The 18,168-nt window shown below is 44.5% G+C and overlaps 1 protein-coding gene across 8 annotated transcripts in view; it reads right to left on the bottom strand.

Moving 5' to 3' along the window:
* Stk38 (serine/threonine kinase 38) overlaps positions 1–12,624 on the bottom strand; it is a 37,131-nt gene extending 24,507 nt beyond the window's left edge. Inside the window, exons 1-3 of one of the 8 annotated variants that reach the window (XM_011246232.2) lie at positions 12,325–12,565; positions 4,623–4,755; positions 3,406–3,508 (exon numbers count right to left, since the gene is read on the bottom strand). Coding sequence is in view for 2 of the 8 variants with exons in the window: in NM_134115.3 (NP_598876.1) it covers positions 4,623–4,753 (131 nt within the window). In the remaining 6 variants the exon portion in view is untranslated. Of the gene's footprint in view, positions 1–3,405; positions 3,509–4,622; positions 4,759–12,324 lie in introns of all 8 variants that reach the window. The other 7 variants (XM_011246233.2, XR_003952070.1, XR_003952071.1 and 4 more) reach the window with 7 other exon arrangements.
* Positions 12,625–18,168: the final 5,544 nt, after the last annotated feature.

Consider the following 18,168-nt stretch of genomic DNA (forward strand, 5'->3'; position numbering starts at 1 on the left):
AAAATAACACATATACATATATATACACACACATACATATATCTGTATAAGGGTGTCAGATCCCTTGGAATAGGAGTTACAGACAGTTGAGAGCTGTTATATGGGTGTTGGGAACTGAACCGGGATCCTCTGGAAGAGCAGCCAGTGCTCTTAACCACTGAGTCATCTCTCCAGCTCCTTAAGTGCTCTACTAAAGTAGAATAGTACAAAACCTACATTTGAGTGGTAGAAATTGGATGTTTAATTAAATGTATGTACTAGATAAGGCACAGAATATGAAAGTAAAATTATATTACTTGCTCTCAAAATTTACTGGCCTAAAACTTAGCATTTAAAACTGCATCATATATTAGACATATTCTCAAAGTACAAATGTCCCATTACCAACTGTCATTAAAACTATTACCAAGCTGAGCAGTGATGAAGCACGCCTTTAATCCCAGCACTTGGGAGTTGGAGGCAGGCCTGGTCTACAGAGTGAGTTCTAGGACAGCCAGGGCTATACAGAGAAACCCTGTCTAAAAAAAACCAAAATAAATAAATCTTTTTAAAATTTTTTCATAACAACAATATGAACTACCCCCCTCAGTACCCCCAGAGCTCCCAGGGACTAAACCACCAACCAAAGAGTATACATGGTAGGACTCATGCTACATATATGTATACATGTAGCTCCAGCTACATATGCAGCAGAGGATGGCCTAGTGGGTCATCAATGGGAGGAGAGGCCATTGGTCCTGTGAAGGCTCTATGCCCCAATGTAGGGGAATGTCAGGCCAGGAAGTGGAATGGGTAGGTGAGCAGGGGGAGAGGGTAGGGTATAAGGGGAGGGGATTTTCGGAGGGAGAAAATATCTAATAAAATAAATTTAAAAAAAATTTTAAAACACAATATACTAGTGATTTTTAAAAAAAAATCATTTCTAGGGGCTGGAGCACTGACTGTTCTTCCAGAGGCCCTGAGTTCAATTCAATTCCTAGCAACAACATGGTGGCTCCCAACCATCTGTAATGGTATCCTATGGCCTCTTTTGGTTTTCAGTGTACTCCTGTACATAAAATAAAATAAATGATAATTTTTTAAAAGATTTATTTATTTATTATATGTAAGTACACTGTAGCTGTCCTCAGACACTTCAGAAGAGGGAGTCAGATGGATGGAGTGGTTGCTGGGATTTGAACTCCTGACCTTCAGAAGAGCAGTCGGGTGCTCTTTACCCACTGAGCCATCTCTCCAGCCCGATAATTTTTTTTTCACTTCCAAGATCATCTTGGTTATTCACTAAAAGAACCCCTGCCAATCACTCTTGTTCCAAGCAAAAATGAAACCCACTAACTAAACCCACTGTTGGATCCAAAGGGAAAAAGAAGCACACGTCAATGACTCATGAGGAGATAGTGATTTTGAAGGCACATTATATATGCTGTTCCCAGAGACTTTGCCACAGCATGAGGGCTCTAACCTAAAGAATGGTGTACTCCACTAATGGAGTCAAACTCTGAAGAGACAGTAGGTTATGGGAGCATGCCTGTGGGGCTGCATCCCGTCCAAGCTGTCCCCATGAGAGCTGCTCCCACAGCTCGCCAAAGGGGCTGAGTTTCTGCAACTTCAAGCCCATGGATGAACCTTTACTTAGGATGTCCTGTCTGTCGGCTACTGACAATACAGCAGCAGCAAATAACTGGACAAGATCGTAATTTATTCTGTTTTGGGTTTGTTTTTGTTTTGTTTTGTTTTTTGAAACAGGGTTTCCCTGTGTATCCCTGACTGTCCTGGAATTCACTCTGTTGACTAGGCTGCCCTCAAACTCAGAAATCTCCCTGCCTCTGACTCCCAAGTACTGGGATTAACAGTCTACACCATCACTGCCTGGCTAAGATTCTAAATACTTATAAATGCATAAAATCTAGATGTAGAAAAGCAGTCACTACACAGGAACTACCCACTAAACACTGCTTAAAAGAAAACTCGAGGGACACTTTAAAAATCGCTTTTTAGATGCATTTTTAGGCTTAGTGTGGTAGTGTGTGTGTGCCTTTAATCCTAGCATTTCAGAGATTGAGGCAGAGATAGGAGGATCTCTGTAAGTTCCAGGCAGAACTTGGGTTTATCTGTCAAGCTCCAGGGCAGCCAGGACTACATAGAAAGAAACCTTGTCTTTTCTGTTTTTTTTTTTTAAAGGTTTATTTTTATTTTAAGTGATTGTTGTGGGTGTCTTGCCTGCATGAACATCGCTCACCACGTGCATGCGGTGCCCAGGAAGGTCAGAAGAGCCATCATGTGAGTGCTGAGAACTGAACACAGGTCCTCTGCAAGAGCAACAGGTGCTTTTAACCCCTTAGCCATCTCACTAGCCCCTAGGGAGTGCAAGCTAAATGATTATTATGTTCTGTATATATTAATTAATGATGGAAATTAATTCAGCAGCAACTATTCCTTAACCAGCCTTTCCCCAAATAACAACACAAAGACCTTTTAGTATTTCAAAGCTTAGTCCTCAGCTGGGCAGACTCTCATCAGCTCATCTAAGTTAACCTGACCACCTAGCTCATCCAGCCATGTGCCTAGCTATACGTTCCAGGCCCATAGCCATATCTGCCTCCTCTGACGTTAGTTAATGCTGGAAATTAATGCAGCAGTAAGGAAGAATTGTAAAGTAGAGAAATATATGATGTTGAGGTACCAGAAACTTCAACATTGTTACAACAATCATCCCAAACTGATCAACACATTCAATATAATTCCAATCACAATCTCTGGATTTTTTTGTATATGTTAACAGGCTGACTAAACTTATTTAAAGAACAAAACAAAACAACATTAAAGAGCTTACAAGGTCCAAAAAGGTCTTACGGGGAAATAATATATACCCACAAATATATATATATACCTCAAGTCTTACCTAATGTACACTTAGAGGGGGACAGGATAGCTCAGTGGATAAAGATGTTTGCTGTACAAACTGGAGAATATAGTTTGAGTTTGATGCCAGAAGCCATGTAAAGAGTCTTGAAAGCTGTGCTTTGACTTCCAACATGTACTAGAGCAAATACACATCCCACCCACACATTAGTGTATTATGGATCATAGAACTAAACCTGTAAGGCCAAGCCAACAAAAATTCCAGAACAGAGAATGTCTCCACGACACAGACTATCAAGACCAAATAAGGAGAGAATGCTGGCTCATCAGGATGGTTCAATGGGTAGAGACACCGGCCACCAAGCCTGAGTCCAATCCCTAGAATCTACATGTGTGGTGGAAGGGTTCAAACTGATGCAAGACATCTGACTTCCACACATATGCTGTCACATGCTTGCCCATATACTCGCCCGTGCACACACTCTCAAACAAAAATAACTGCAATATAAAAATTTAAGGAAACAATGGGGCTGAAGAGATGACCTGAAAGTTAAAAGTGTTCACTGTCATAGCCGAGGACCAGTTCAGTCCCTAGCACACACCAGGAAGCTCACGACCACGTGTGATTCCGGTCTTCCTTAGGCACCTGAAAGCACATGGTAGATACACTCATAGGAAAAAAAGAAAAAACATGAAAAATAAAATTTTAATAAAAAAGCCAAATTGACTTTATCAAAAATTTTAAAAGTCTGCTCATCTAAAGACAGTGGGAAAGCTACATACTGGGAGAAAGTGCTCATAGAACACAGGACAAAAAATTGGTATCTGGGGCACACAAAGAACTCCTGAAACTCAATAATAAAAAGTCAATACAACAGCTGGGCATGGAGACGCACACCTTTAATTCCAGCATTCTGGAGGCAAAGGTAGACGGATCTCGGTGAGTTTAAGGACAGCCTGATCTACAGGCTACATTTCAAGACAGCTAGGGCTACATAGTGAGACCTAGCAGGCCTGTTTAGTTTTTTGTTTTTTGTTTGTTTGTTTTTTTTTCAGAGACAGGGTTTCTCTGTATAGCCCTGGCTGTCCTGGAGCTCACTTTGTAGACCAGGCTGGCCTCGAACTCAGAAATCTGCCTGCCTCTGCCTCCTGAGTGCTGGGATTAAAGGCGTGCGCTACCATGCCCGGCTCTGTTTAGTTTTTTAAAACAAAAAGGAATGGTTATCACTGTTCCCATTAAGTAAGTCATTTGAATGGCAAGTACTCGAGTATCATGGCCAACTCTCTAGCACTCCTCCAAGACAAGGAGCATTATCCCCACTTTCCTGGTGAGGAAGCTGACACAGAAACATCCTTTAGGAACCAGCTCCAGCCTCATACAGCTGCTACTCCTGAGGCAGGAGGCAAACCAAGGAGCTACTCCATGAGATCTCCCTGCTTTAGTGATGAACACAAGCAATGAAAGCAAATGATTTCCTCATAATGCAATGGAGCTTTAGATTCTGACCAGCAGTTTTTATAGGAAGGATTTGGAAATCTGCCTCACTGTCATCCCACTGCAGTTGACAGGCTACAACATGGTGGCTACAACCCTGGTCACCTTTTATGTACTAGATATGATGCTACATGTAACCACAGCAAATTTTTCATTTTGTTTCTGTTTTGGTTTTTTGCCTTGTATATGACAGGTGCCTACACATTCTATAACTGAGCAACATCCCCAGCCCCCAAATGCAATGTTTCCAAATAGAAATCTTTACCTCATTTCTCGTTCTTCATGTTGAGCGATAAGGTTGCTATAAAAATTCTCCAGTGTCACTTTGGTCATTGTCACCCTCTCCTTCGTATGATTACTCATGGATGAGCAAGGTGTTGATCCTGTCATTGCCATGGCTGCTAGGAGGAAAAGAGAGGTGTTGGTATGCATCTTCAGCACTCCCCTGAACCCTTGGTAAAAATATAAATGGGTACCATCTTCCTGGAGGACAAACATAACATGAAACAAGGGCCAGGCAAAAAAGCCATGTGTGCTGGTTAATCTAACTGTCAACTTGACACAACATAGAGTCACCTGGAAAGGGAATCTCAATGAGAGACTGTCTAGACAGGGTTGGCCTGTGAACGTGTCTGTGGGGATTTTCCAGAGCGATACCAGACAGAGCTGGAGAGATGGCTTGTAGTTAAGAGAACCTGTTCTCAAAGAGGACCAGAGTTCAGTTCCCAGCACTCACTCATGTGACAGCTGAACACCACCTGTGAGTCTGGCTCTAGGGACTCGGATCCCTCCTCAGGACTAACCCTGCTGCACATGCACACGTCCACGCCACATACACTTTCCTCTTTTAACGTTTGGAAAAGGAAAGTGAGCACTAGCAGACAGCATTGGTTCACTGCTCTCTGCTCTTGACTGTGGGTATGATGTGAACAGCCTGCCTCAAGTTCCTGTTTCCTTAACTTCCACAACAAGGGACTGCAACCGGACCTGTGAAGCAAGCAAACAAACCCTTTCTCCCTCCAGTTGTTTTCGTCAGGGTGTCTATCACAGCAACAGGAAACAAAGCTAAGTGTCATCTACCTGTAATTTCAATGTTCAGGAGACACTGGCACCTGACACCATCTTAGTTAGCCAACCATAGCTCTGATAGACCACGACCAAAAGCAACCTAGAAAGTAAAGGGTTTATTAGGCTTAAATATCCCAAATTATGGTGCACTAAAAGAAGACAAAACGAGAACTCAAGGCAGGAGCCTGGAAACAACTGAACCAGAAGCCATGGAGGAGTGCTGCTTACTGGCTCACTCTATAGCTTACATAGCCTGATTTTTTATACTTCAAGAGGACTGTCTGGGGATGGCACTGGCCACAGTGAGTTGGGCCTCTCCACATCAATCGTCATTCAAGAAGTTCCAGTGGAGCTGGGCAGTGGTGGCACACTGATGATGAGGAAGCATTTTCTCAACTCAAGTGCCCTTTCTCTTAGAGGATTCTAGCTTGCATCAAGTTGACAAAACACACAAACAAACAAACCTAACACAGGCCCTATCTCAAAGCAAGCAAAAAATATACCCACAATTATACATAATTCCATTTTTTTGTTAACTAGGAAACTACCTTGAAATAATAATTCATGCTGGGCAGTGGTGGCACACGACTTTAATCCCAGCACTTGGGAAGCAGAGGCAGGTGGATTTTTGAGTTTGAGTCCAGCCTGGTTTACAGAGTGAGTTCCAGGACAGCCAGGGCTACACAGAGAAACCCTGTCTTGAAAAACCAAAAAAAGCCGGGCGTGGTGGCACACGCCTTTAATCCCAGCACTCGGGAGGCAGAGGCAGGCAGATTTCTGAGTTCGAGGCCAGCCTGGTCTACAAAGTGAGTTCCAGGACAGCCAGGGCTGCACAGAGAAACCCTGTCTCAGAAAAGAAAAAAAAAAGAAAAAAAGAAAAAATAATTCATAAACATTCATACATTTACAAAAGAAAAGATCCCTACATAATTTGGTTCAATCAAACTTTTTTTCCTGAGACAGGGTTTCTCTGTGTAGCTCTGTGTAGTGTCCTGGAACTTGGTTGGACTTGAACTCTGAGATCTACCTGCCTCTGCCTCTGCCTCTGTCTCATATTGCTGGAATTAAAGGCATGTGCCACCACCAGTCAGCTCAATGAAACATTTTAATAACAAAGGAATACTAGAAATAATATAAATAAATATATAATAGAACTGACTGCAAGTATAGAAAATTCCAGCTAAATATATTCAATTATTTACAGTAAGGTAAATCAGGGGTGTACAAGCCTGCCGTTCTAAAAGGTGGGTGTTGGAGGCTCAGAAGTTCAAAGTCATCTTCAACTTACATAAAAGACTTAGAGGCCAGCCTGGTGTATTGAAAAGGCAGAAAAAGTGAATACAATTTTATTCTAGATTGTATTTTCCTGTGACTTTGTAAGGTTTTTTTTTTTTTTTTTTTTTTTTTTTGGCTTTTTCGAGACAAGGTTTCTCTGTATAACCCTGGCTGTCCTGGAACTCACTTTGTAGACCAGGCTGGCCTCGAACTCAGAAATCCACCTGCCTCTGCCTCCCAAGTGCTGGGATTAAAGGCGTGCGCCACCACGCCCGGCCTGTTTTTTTTTTTTAATTGTCATTAAAACTTACAAAATCAGCAGGCGGTGGTGGTGCACGCCTTTAATCCCAGCACTTGGGAGGCAGAGGCAGGCGGATTTCTGAGTTCGAGGCCAGCCTGGTCTACAAAGTGAGTTCCAGGACAGCCAGGGCTATACAGAGAAACCCTGTCTCGAAAAACCAAAAAAAAAAAAAAAAAAAAACACTATTACAAAAAAGAAAATTGACCCACAATTCTAATGCTCAAAGATACCTTAAAAATCAAAGATCCAACTTCCTCATTTTGTACTTAAAAAGCAAAACCCTGCAGGTCTAAAGGTTTGTAAAATGTTTTTCTTCTTAAATTTAAAATCTCATTTCCTACCACATTAACCTATACTTGGCTTATTGTTAGACAAACTAAACTGCTCCAGCATAAGTGACCGAATTCAAAAGTTTGTCCTTAGCCAGCTTTCTTTTGTGTAAAATCAATGAATTTACTTCCTCCACCTCCCTCCCTAGTGGAATTTTTTTTGATATGGTGTGACTGCGTAGCCCACACTGGCCTAGAACTCACTATCCTTCACCACCCAAATGCTGTGGTTACAGGTGTGTACCTCCATGCCTAATGGGTTCTGTCCTTTTACCCCAACAGGAAGTAGAGCAAAATTCAGGAGGAGCAGAAAGCCATTTTCTTTTTTTTTCGAGATAGGGTTTCTCTGTGTAGGCCTGGCTGTCCTGGAACTCACTCTGTAGACCAGGCTGACCTCAAACTCAGAAATTCACCTGCCTCTGCCTCCCAAATGCTGGGATTAAAGGTGTGCGCCACCACACAGGGCTAGAAAGCCATTTTCAAAGCAGGTTCACTTTATGAAAAAACATTTAAAGGTCATCCCTTGACACTCCCAGCTTTCTAAACTGTTTTGTGCATTAAATTAAGGCTTGTAAAGAATGGAAAGACACGGGCTGGTGAGATGGCTCAGTGGGTAAGAGCACCCAACTGCTCTTCCAAAGGTCCAGAGTTCAAATCCCAGCAACCACATGGTGGCTCACAACCATCTGTAACAAGATCTGACGCCCTCTTCTGGAGTGTCTGAAGACAGCTACAGTGTACTTACATATAATAAATAAATAAATCTTAAAAAAAAAATGGAAAGACAAAACAGTCTTGCTGTAAAGCCCTGGATGGCCTGGAATACACTAAGAATGCCTGGCTGGCCTCAAAATGACCAACTGCCTAACTTCCTGGTACTGGGATTATCAGTGGGAGGTTTTTAAAGATATTCAGACAAAAACTATATAAACAATAATGCATCCAGAACAGAGATTCAAAATCAAAGATATATTTTAGTGCCAAACATTTTGCTCTATGACATCAAAAGTAAAGTATTCACAAATCCAAAACACTGAATTACTTAAAAGTAATCTCATAAAATATCACATGTTTTTTAAACAGGGAAGTTCCTACTAATACCAAAACATACTGCTTTTAGAAAGATAGAGGAGTTAAAAAAATTTTTGAAAAAAAAAAAAAAACCGTCTGGTTTCTGAAGTTTGGGTGTGGTTTCTTATTTGTCAGCCTGTACACCCTCCACCCACAATGAAAACCACATGCACTCTAAGTGTGTTTCAAGAGTTAAAAACCAGACATAAAAAGTAAATAAAATGCAGGGCAGTAAAATGGTATCAGGTAAAAGTGCTTGCCACCAAGCCTGAAGACATGAGTTCAGTGCTTGGGACCCACAGGTTGTCAAAGAAAACCAACTCCCACAAGTTGCCCTCTGACCTCTACAAACTTGCCATGAGAAGCCACCAAAAGACTCTAACCACCACCCCACCATGCACCACAAAATAAATAAAACCTTAAAACGAGGCGAGTGAGAGTTGTTTGTTGAAATGTCTAGACATCCTACATACATATACATAGTTATTTTATGTGTATGTGCATGTATGTTCACATGGAAGTGGAAAATGCTTCACTTTGGTAAACCAGGCTGATACTGAACTCATGGCACTCCTCCTGCCTCAGCTTCTCAAGAGCTGGGATTCCAAGCATGAGCCACCACACCAGGCTCTACAGACAATAACTTTTTTTTTCTTTTTTTGGTTTTTTGAGACAGGGTTTCTCTTTGTAGCCCCCGCTGTCCTAGAACTCACTTTGTAGACCAGGCTGGCCTCAAACTCAGAAATCCGCCTACCTCTGCCTCCCAAGGGCTGGGATTAAAGCTGTTCGCCACCATAGCCCAGCTAGACAGTAACTTTTGGTTTTTTTTTTTTTTTTTTTTTTTTTGAGACAGGGTTTCTCTGTGTAGCCCTGGCTGTCCTGGCACTCACTTTGTAGACCAGGCTGGCCTCGAACTCAGAAATCCGCCTGCCTCTGCCTCCCGAGTGCTGGGATTAAAGGCGTGTGGCACCACACCCGGCTTGACAGTAACATTTTAACAACTAAAATTATTTAAGGGTTGAAAATATAGCTTGGTGTTAGAAGAGAAAGAAGACAGGCATGCAGGCAGATAATGCCTTCCATATAAAGAGTAATTAGTTGGTTCAAGTTGAGCAAGCTAATGATTTTTAGTTCTCAACACAGCTGTAGGAAGGAAGAGATCATTTATAGACTGGTATATAAAGAACTGAGCAACACACAGGGAAGTAGTTCATTTGTATGGTGCTTGTCCAGAATGCACAAGGCCCTGGGTTCTATTCCAGAACAAAAAAGAGGCTGGGGGCTGCATCTTATTCACTTAAAAAAGCTCCACAAGAGCTTAAAAGGGAGTGGAGTTCCAGGACAGCCATGGCTACACAGAGAAACCCAGTTTTGAAAAAAATCAACCAACCAACCAACCAACCAATCAATCAATCAATAAAAAGATCCACAGGAAACCGGGCATAATGGCACACATCTTTAATCACAGCACTCCAGAGGCAGAGGCATGCAGATCTGTGAATTTGAGGGCAGCCTGGTCTACATAGTGAATTCCAGGATAGCCAGAGCTATATAGTGAGAATCTATCTTGAAAGAACTAAAAGGTCAATGGGATATTATGTGCGCTCGCAGATGTCAAATATAACAGGCCAGCAGAATCCTTTTATTCTTCAGCCAGTACCTAATGCAATGCTAAGCACTGGGCTCTCCTTCCCAGGCTCACTATGTAGGCAAGGTGGCCTCCACCTCAGATCAACCCGCCTTTGCTACCCAGTGCCCCAGTGGCCCACCACACCCAGCCCTTTTGACCTTTGTTCAAGCCCTTCTCTCTACCTCCACTCATAAAAGGTTTAGCCTAATTCTAATAACCTCTAATCAAAAGATCCAATTAATATTGCTCAATAGCAATTTACGGGTTTACTGGGTCAACCGAGTGCTTCTTATGAGGCAGGGCTTTCCCTCCTGCTTTTCATAATTCAAGCTTCCTGCCCTGTCTTATAAGCCACTGGAATCCTACTTACTTCAGGCTCCTTTGGCTCTGCAGAGTTAGAGGATGGTGGACAAAAAAGTCTTAGTTCAGTTTAACAAAGCATATACGCTTCATAAAACTCAGCACTAGGGACTGGGACCTCAGAATGAGCTCACACAAGAGCCAACTGTTTTATTCACTATAGAGTTATGCCTGGCTGGATGACTTTACAATGGTACCTCCATCTCTACAAAAACCATTGCACCAACATTTTATTTCCTTGTCACCAAAGGTCTATTCTCTTTCATTGGGCAATTCAAGATGAAGCCATGGCTACTCCTTAAAGAGTCACATGAGCTGGGCGTGGGGGCGCACACCTTTAATCTCAGCACTCAGGAGGCAGAAGCAGGTGGATTTCTGAGTTCGAGGCCAGCCTGGTCTACAAAGTGAGTTCCAGGACAGCCAGGGCTACACAGGGAAATCCTGTCTCGGACACACATACACACACACACACACACACACACACCCAAAAAAAGGGTCACAAGAGGAAGGCAGAGGCAAGTGGATCTCCTAGTTAGTGATCAGACTGGTCTACACAGCAAGTTCCAGGACAGCCAGCACTACACAAAGAAACCCTGTCACAAAAATACATTAAGGAGGGGTTGGGGATTTAGCTCAGTGGTAAAGTGCTTGCCTAGCAAGCCCAAGGCCCTGGGTTCGGTTCTCAGCTCCGGAAAAAAAGAAAAAAAAAAAAAATACATTAAGGAAAAAAAAAGGGCCAACCAGAGCGAGCAGAGGTCCTAAATTCAATTCCCAGCAACCACATGAAGGCTCACAACCATCTGTACTGCTACAGTGTACTCATATACATAAAATAAATAAAGAAATCTTTAAAAAAAAAAAAAGGAAGAAAGGAAGGAAGGAAGGAAGGAAGGAAGAAAGGAAGGAAGAAAGAAAAGTAAAGTCACAAGTCACAAGTGGGCTGGTCTGTGGAGGCATATTCCTTTAGGAGGCAGAGACAGGAGGATCTCCGTGAGTTCTAGGCCACCTTAGTCTACAAAGCAAATTCCAGGCCAGGCATAGGTACACATTCAGACCCCATCTCAGACAAAATGCTCCATTTGTGAAGTCCACTCCCGGGAGTGGAGAACATGCCTGATGTTGAAGTGGGTGTGTGTGTACACTGGTGTGCTGTCCAGAGTCTGAGGACAGAGCCATCGGGTTAGGAGGAAGCTGCTATCTGATGTTTGGGTGGGGTGGGGCAGGGAGCTATTCTTGCAGCGATGTGGTTTGTTTTTTTTTGTTTTGTTTTGTTTTGTTTTTTTTGTTTAGGGAAACCGTATGTACTGGCTACTTCACAGCCAAGGTGAGCTGAAGGAAGAGGAAGCAGTGAAGCTACTTCACGCCGCTGACCTTCCTATTCATCTTGAAAAAGAGCAAGATTCCCCTATGTCTCTGGGTCCTTTGCAGGGCGCCGCTGGCAGCAGCCGTTATGCGCTTTCTGACACACTTTTCCTCCGACTCTTCTGCCACTTTTCCCTGTCCTCCAGCTCGGTCCCTTTTCTCGAATTTTAACAGTCTGCAGTCCACGGGCGGGGATCTTAAGGTGAGGGGAAGCCCGGTACCCCCTGATCGCGGACTAGGGGGACAGCCTCCAAGGTCCCACACCTACCCCGGGGTGGGGGGAGCTCTCGAAGTGCAGACACCCTCTGGTTCTCTCATCCTAAGGTGCAGAGTGGTACTGACCGAGGTCAGAGGGGACGAGCCGGTGGCAGCAGACACACAAAGCTGGCGACTAGGAAAGGAGGGAGCGGCTGCCTGTCCCGGTTGAGGACAGAGGCGTAGAAAGAGAGGGACGGACAAGGGGGCTCTGGGGACCACAGAGAGAACGCTGACAGGAGCCCTGGAGTGCACAGGAGCTGTGGGACGGCCGGACGAGGCGGCAAGCCTGAGGCGACGGCCGGGAGACACTCACCAGACCCAGGGGGGAGGGAGGCGCGGGGCCGACGGCTACAGAGACGGCGCAGACGCGACGTGCGGGCGGCTCCAGAGCGACCGCGACACGCCGGGGACTCCGAATGAGCGCAGCTGCCGATCCGCGACAGGACAGGACAAAAGGAAGAACCCCAACTGCCGGAAAAGACGGCGGCGCGGAGGGGCCAAGGCTCCCCCGGTACCCCCTCAGACTGTGGAGAGGGGCCGCCGCGGCTGAGACTGCGCATGCGCCCCCCGCCAGCGGCGCTCGCCGGGCAGCGGGACTGCGCGTGCGCGGCGGCGCCCCGCCCACATTTCACCCCTCACCCGACTGCGCCTAGCCGAGGAGGCCCTACGAGTGCAGAGCGGGGCGGGCTCCCTGGTGGCTTTGTGATGGGCTGGACTAGCTGGCCTTTGTTATGTTACTTTTTCTTTTGAAATAATTATAGACTCGCCAGAAGTTACAAAACGAAAACCTGGAAGTTCCGTAAAAGCCAACACCCACCCAGCTTCCCTCAAGGTCTTACATAAGGCACCGGGCTCTGCACCCGGAAATTAACATTGGCTCTCTATCAACTAAACCAATGCAATCAACTACCGTGACGGGGATTTAGCATTTGGCGTGCACTCGCTGGATGATGTCTTTAGTTCTCTGAAATTTAATCTGAGTTTTACCCCATCCTCCTTGACTTCAGATCATTGTGGCCATAAGTCTGTTGGAACCCGTGGCCCTTCCTATTTTTCGTTATTGTAAAGGATTAACGTGCCTTTGTTTGGGATCAGGTGATCTCTCACACCTAACACCTCTCCATTGTGCACAACTTAAAGCCTCTCATTGATTTCCAGAGAACTGAGCCCAGTGCCCTCGATTAGAAAGTTTTAAAGTCCTGAAAAAACGATGAATGGCTCCCTAGAAAGGAGTCCTCTGGGAGCAAGCGAGAAGAGAGCTCCCTCCTGTTAGTCACTTCCCAAGCCGCCCCTAGTAAGTGTTCTGATTTTCCCTTTTCTTTTATGTTTTTTTGTTTTGTTTTTTGTTTTTCGAGGCAGGGTTTCTCTGTGTAGCCCTGGCCGTCCTGGAACTCACTTTGTAGACCAGGCTGGCCTCGAACTCAGAAATCCACCTGCCTCTGCCTCCCAAGTGCTGGGATTACAGCAGGTGTGTGCCACCGCCACCACCACCACCACCACCACCACCACCCCCGCTTTGATTTTGGTTTGGTTTTTTTTTTTTGGTTTTTTTTTTTTTTTTTGGTTTTTCGAGACAGGGTTTCTCTGTATAGCCCTGGCTGTCCTGGAGCTCACTTTGTAGACCAGGCTGGCCTCGAACTCAGAAATCCGCCTGCCTCTGCCTCCCGAGTGCTGGGATTAAAGGCGTGCGCCACCACCGCCCGGCTGATTTTGTTTTTAATTGCATTGTAATTATTGAATTCATTATCTTGCTAATACTTTTTTTACTTTTTTTTTTTTTTTTTTTTGCCTCTTAAAATTTTTTTGAGACAGTCTTATGTAGCTCAGGGTCTCAGGGTAACACAAACAACGTGTTGCTGAGGGTAAACCTTGAACTCTCGAAATCCTCCTGCCTTAGCCTCTCAAGTCCTGATGTGGGTTACATCATGTCTCTCATTTGAAAATAAATTCCCAAGCAGGGGTAGTGGTGCCTGCTGCTACTTCCCCCTTTCCTCTTCCCCACAGGGCAACGCTCATCAGCTGACTCTGAGTACTTTTTCCAACACAGATCCAGAATGGGGCTTGATGTGCAATGGCCTGGTGCTTCTCAGGCACTGGTGTGCGTTGGCCTGGTGCTTTCACTGTGTGCATACAAATAGCCCCCTAAGACTATAGGGGCTGGGTAGAGGGCTCAGCAGTTAAGAACATACAGAGAGTCGGGCAGTGGTGGTAAACACCTGTAATCCCAGCACTTGGGAGGCAGAGACAGGCAGATTTCTGAGTTTGAGGCCAGCCTGGTCTACAGAGTGAGATCCAGGAAAGCCAGGGCTTCACAGAGAAACCCTGTCTCAAAAAACCAAAAAAAAAAAAAAAAAAAAACAAACAAACAAAAAACCACACAGTGAGTGCTCTTACAGAAGACACAAGTTCAGTTCCTAGCACCCACATGATGGCTCCCAACCATTTGTAACTCCAGCCTCAGGAAATCTGATGTAGATGTGTTTTTTTTGGCTACTTTATAGGGTTCTTATATATCTACTGCCCTTCCAATTGTCCAACACTAAATAGGACAGAATGAAACTTAGAGGGGAAAGGGGACATAGACCTCTTTAGACTGCTCAAGGGCATTCAGTTCCTTGGGGGCAAGTCTAATCTTAGTTGTCAGAATAGCTTCAATCCAGCAATAGCAGGAGAAGCAGGGTTGGGGGAGGAAGAAGAGGAAGAGAAACCAGGAGCAGGGGATCCTCAGCCACTCCAGGCCCTCTCAAGGGTCTTGCATTTACACTTTCTCAAGAGCCCTTAGAAGGCCATACTAATAAACGATCTGAATCTGATTAAAATAAAAATCACGCCCCTCCTAGAGCAGGAAACAAACATAGTCAGCGGCTGCGGACAATCTGAAGCAACCCCATATACGCCACACCTGGGATTAAGACAAAAACATATAAACATAACATCATTGGGTTTCAAAGACACCAAAACTCTCCAATCCAATGTTGTCCTCTGGCCTCCTCTTGCACTGCACGTATGTAATACACAGGCACAACACACCTACACACATAAATTAAAAATTAGTGGGGTTGCGTGTGGAGGTGCAAAACAGGGCTAGAGAGAGAGATGAGTGTTTAAGAGTATACATTGCTCTGTGCAGGTTCCCAACATTCATGCTGGAGATCTCATAAATGCCTCGAACTTTCGCAGATCCTCCACAGGCACCTACACTCACATACATTACCCTACCACACACAAGCACACATACACACACACACAGAGGCACCTACACTCACATACATATACCCTACCACACATATGCACACACACACACACACATAGGCACAAATTAAAGATAATTTTTTTTCAAGAGAGAGGGTTTCTCTGTGTAGCCTTGGCTGTCCAGGAACTCACTCTGTAGACCAGGCTGGCCTTGAACTCAGAGATCCACCTGCCTCTGCATCCCAAGTGCTGGGATTAAAGGCGTGCACCACCACGCCCGGCTAAAGATAATTTTTATTTTCTAAAAACAGAGGTAAGTTCTAGGAATTGGGTATGTAACTCAAAGGCAGAATGCTGAACAAACATAGGACAAACATGGGTTTTATTGCCAACACTAACATGGCTATCTCTTTTGATTCTAGTTCATAGGTCAGGAAGAACCCAGGTCCTGACTCTCTCACTAGCCAGGATACTGATACAAGTATCACCTTGGAGTAGCAAGAAGGGCCAACAGCCCTAAATCTGTGCCAAGACCAGTTAGGGAGATCCATAAATGGGTATGATGGATGGATGTAATCATGCAGGTATCTGCATGTATGTGTACATGTGTGTGTGGTATGTGGGACATGTGCAGGTACCCTTTGAGCCTAGCAGAGAACATTACATCTGCTGGAGCAGCAGTAGTACAGGCATCTGTGAGCAGCCAGATGAGTGCTGGGAACTGAACTCAGGTCCTTTGGCAGGACTCACTATGTAGACCAGGCTAACCTTTGAGATCTACCTGACTCTGCCTGTCTGCCTGTCTGCCTGCCTGCCTGCTTTCCTTTTTTAGTTTTGTTCTTAGATTTATTTTTTATTTTTTTAAAAGAATCATGGGCTGGAGAGATGGCTCAGCGGTTAAGAGCACTGACTGCTCTTCCGAAGGTCCTGAGTTCAAATCCCAGCAACCACATGGTGACTCACAACCATATGTAATGGGATCTGATGCCCTCTTCTGGTGCATCTGAAGACAGTGACAATGTACGCACATACACGAAATAAATAAAGGATTCTTTTTATATATATATAATTTATTTATTACATGTAAGTACACTGTAGCTGTCTTCAGACACACCAGAGGAGGGCGCCAGATCTCATTACGGATGGTTGTGAGCCACCATGTGGTTGCTGGGATTTGAACTCAGGACCTCTGGAAGAGCAGTCAATGCTTTTAACCTTGGAGTCATCTCTCTCACTCTCCCTCCCTCCCTCTGCTCCCTCCCCCTCCCCCTCCCTCCCTCTCTCTTTCTTTTTCTCAGACTGGCCCAGATTGGATCTGCCTCTGCCTCTAGAGCACTTCATTCGAAGGTGTGCACCATCATGTCCCCAGCAACCCTTTCCCTTTGTAGTAAAACCTCAGCGCTGCTTTACATAAGCTAGTCCTGAAATTCTTTTCAACATCAAAGCCATGAATCGTGGATAAGATTAAGGAAGAAAAAAGATTAAGAGAATGTAACCAGACATGGTGACTTATGGACATAGAGGCAGACAGATCTCTGAGTACTTCGAGGCCACCCTGGCCATGTCACTGGTAGTTGATGGCAGAATTGGGGGCTTCCAAATTCTTGGTCTATTCCTCCGATTTACTAGAGCAACAGGAAAGGTACCCCTAAAGCAATGGGCAGAACAGATCCTGTAACACTTACAGGGGCAGAGCCACAGTTACTGTCTGGGACTCCCTTCTCTGAGGTTCAGTAAGAGTGTTTACTATGGGTGCAATGAGGGTGGTTCTCTGTGTTGATTTTCAGATTAGCTCATAATCATTTTTTTTCTGTTGTACAAGCCCCTTCCCATAATGCATCTGACTTGGATGCCATGCACCCTTTGCTGTGTGTAGGCATTGGATGATAAGTAGGGGGTTCTCCCTGTAAGTTCACTTGATGAGACAATTTTGCCTTACTAGGCACAAATCCAAAACCAGTCTGGACTGGATTACACACACACACACACACACACACACACACACACACACACCCTGTTCCAGAATGCATTGGGAATACATTTGAATAGAAACTGAATTTCACAGTCATTAAGGAGAGGGAAACCTTATCCCATTGTTCAGAGAGGGGTGTGCTATTGCCTAATGCAGGTGGGGGTGGGGGTCTGAGGAAAGTTTGAAGGAGGGTGTGTGTGTGTGTGTGTGTGTGTGTTATGTGTAGTATGCATAGGTGAAACTCTCAGGCTTCAGAGTCTGTTGTTCAAAGAGTGGTGTGCATAGCACAAACCACAAGTAGCATGCCAAGCTACTAAACTATTCCCTGTGCCTGTCTGCCGAAGCCTATGTAGTGAGTTCCAGGCAGGCCAGGGTCACTCCTCAAAATGAGGAGAGGGATGGAGAGATGGCTCAGCAGTTAAGATGGCTTCTCTTCCAGAGTTTTGTTTGTTTGTTTGTTTGTTTGTTTGTTTTTGGTTTGTTTGAGACAGGGTTTCTCTGTGTAGCCTTGGCTGTCCTGAACTCACTTTGTAGACCAGGCTGGCCTCGAACTCAGAAATCCACCTGCCTCTGGCTCCCAAGTACTGGGATTAAAGGTGTGTGCCACCACTGCCCGGCTCCAGAGGTTTTGGGTTCAGTTCTCAGCACCTACATGGAGGCTCACAACCGTCTGTACTTTTAATTCCAGGAGATTCTGGTGTCTAACTTTAAAGGGCAATCCACATTTGTGGTGTATACACCACACACAGAGATATAATAGAGATATAGATATTATGTGTATGGGTGTTTTGCCTGCATGTAATATATGTCTGTACACATGTATATATACATATATGTGTGTGTTCACATGTATGTATATATATATATACACACACATATACATGTGTCTAGTCACACACACATATATGTGTGTATATATATGTATATGTATGTGTGTATATATATATATATATATATGTTTTTCAGAAACTCCCCAAATGTTTGCAAGTGACA

Source organism: Mus musculus, chromosome 17 (genome assembly GCF_000001635.26).
Source record: "Mus musculus strain C57BL/6J chromosome 17, GRCm38.p6 C57BL/6J".
Lineage (NCBI taxonomy): Eukaryota > Metazoa > Chordata > Mammalia > Rodentia > Muridae > Mus > Mus musculus.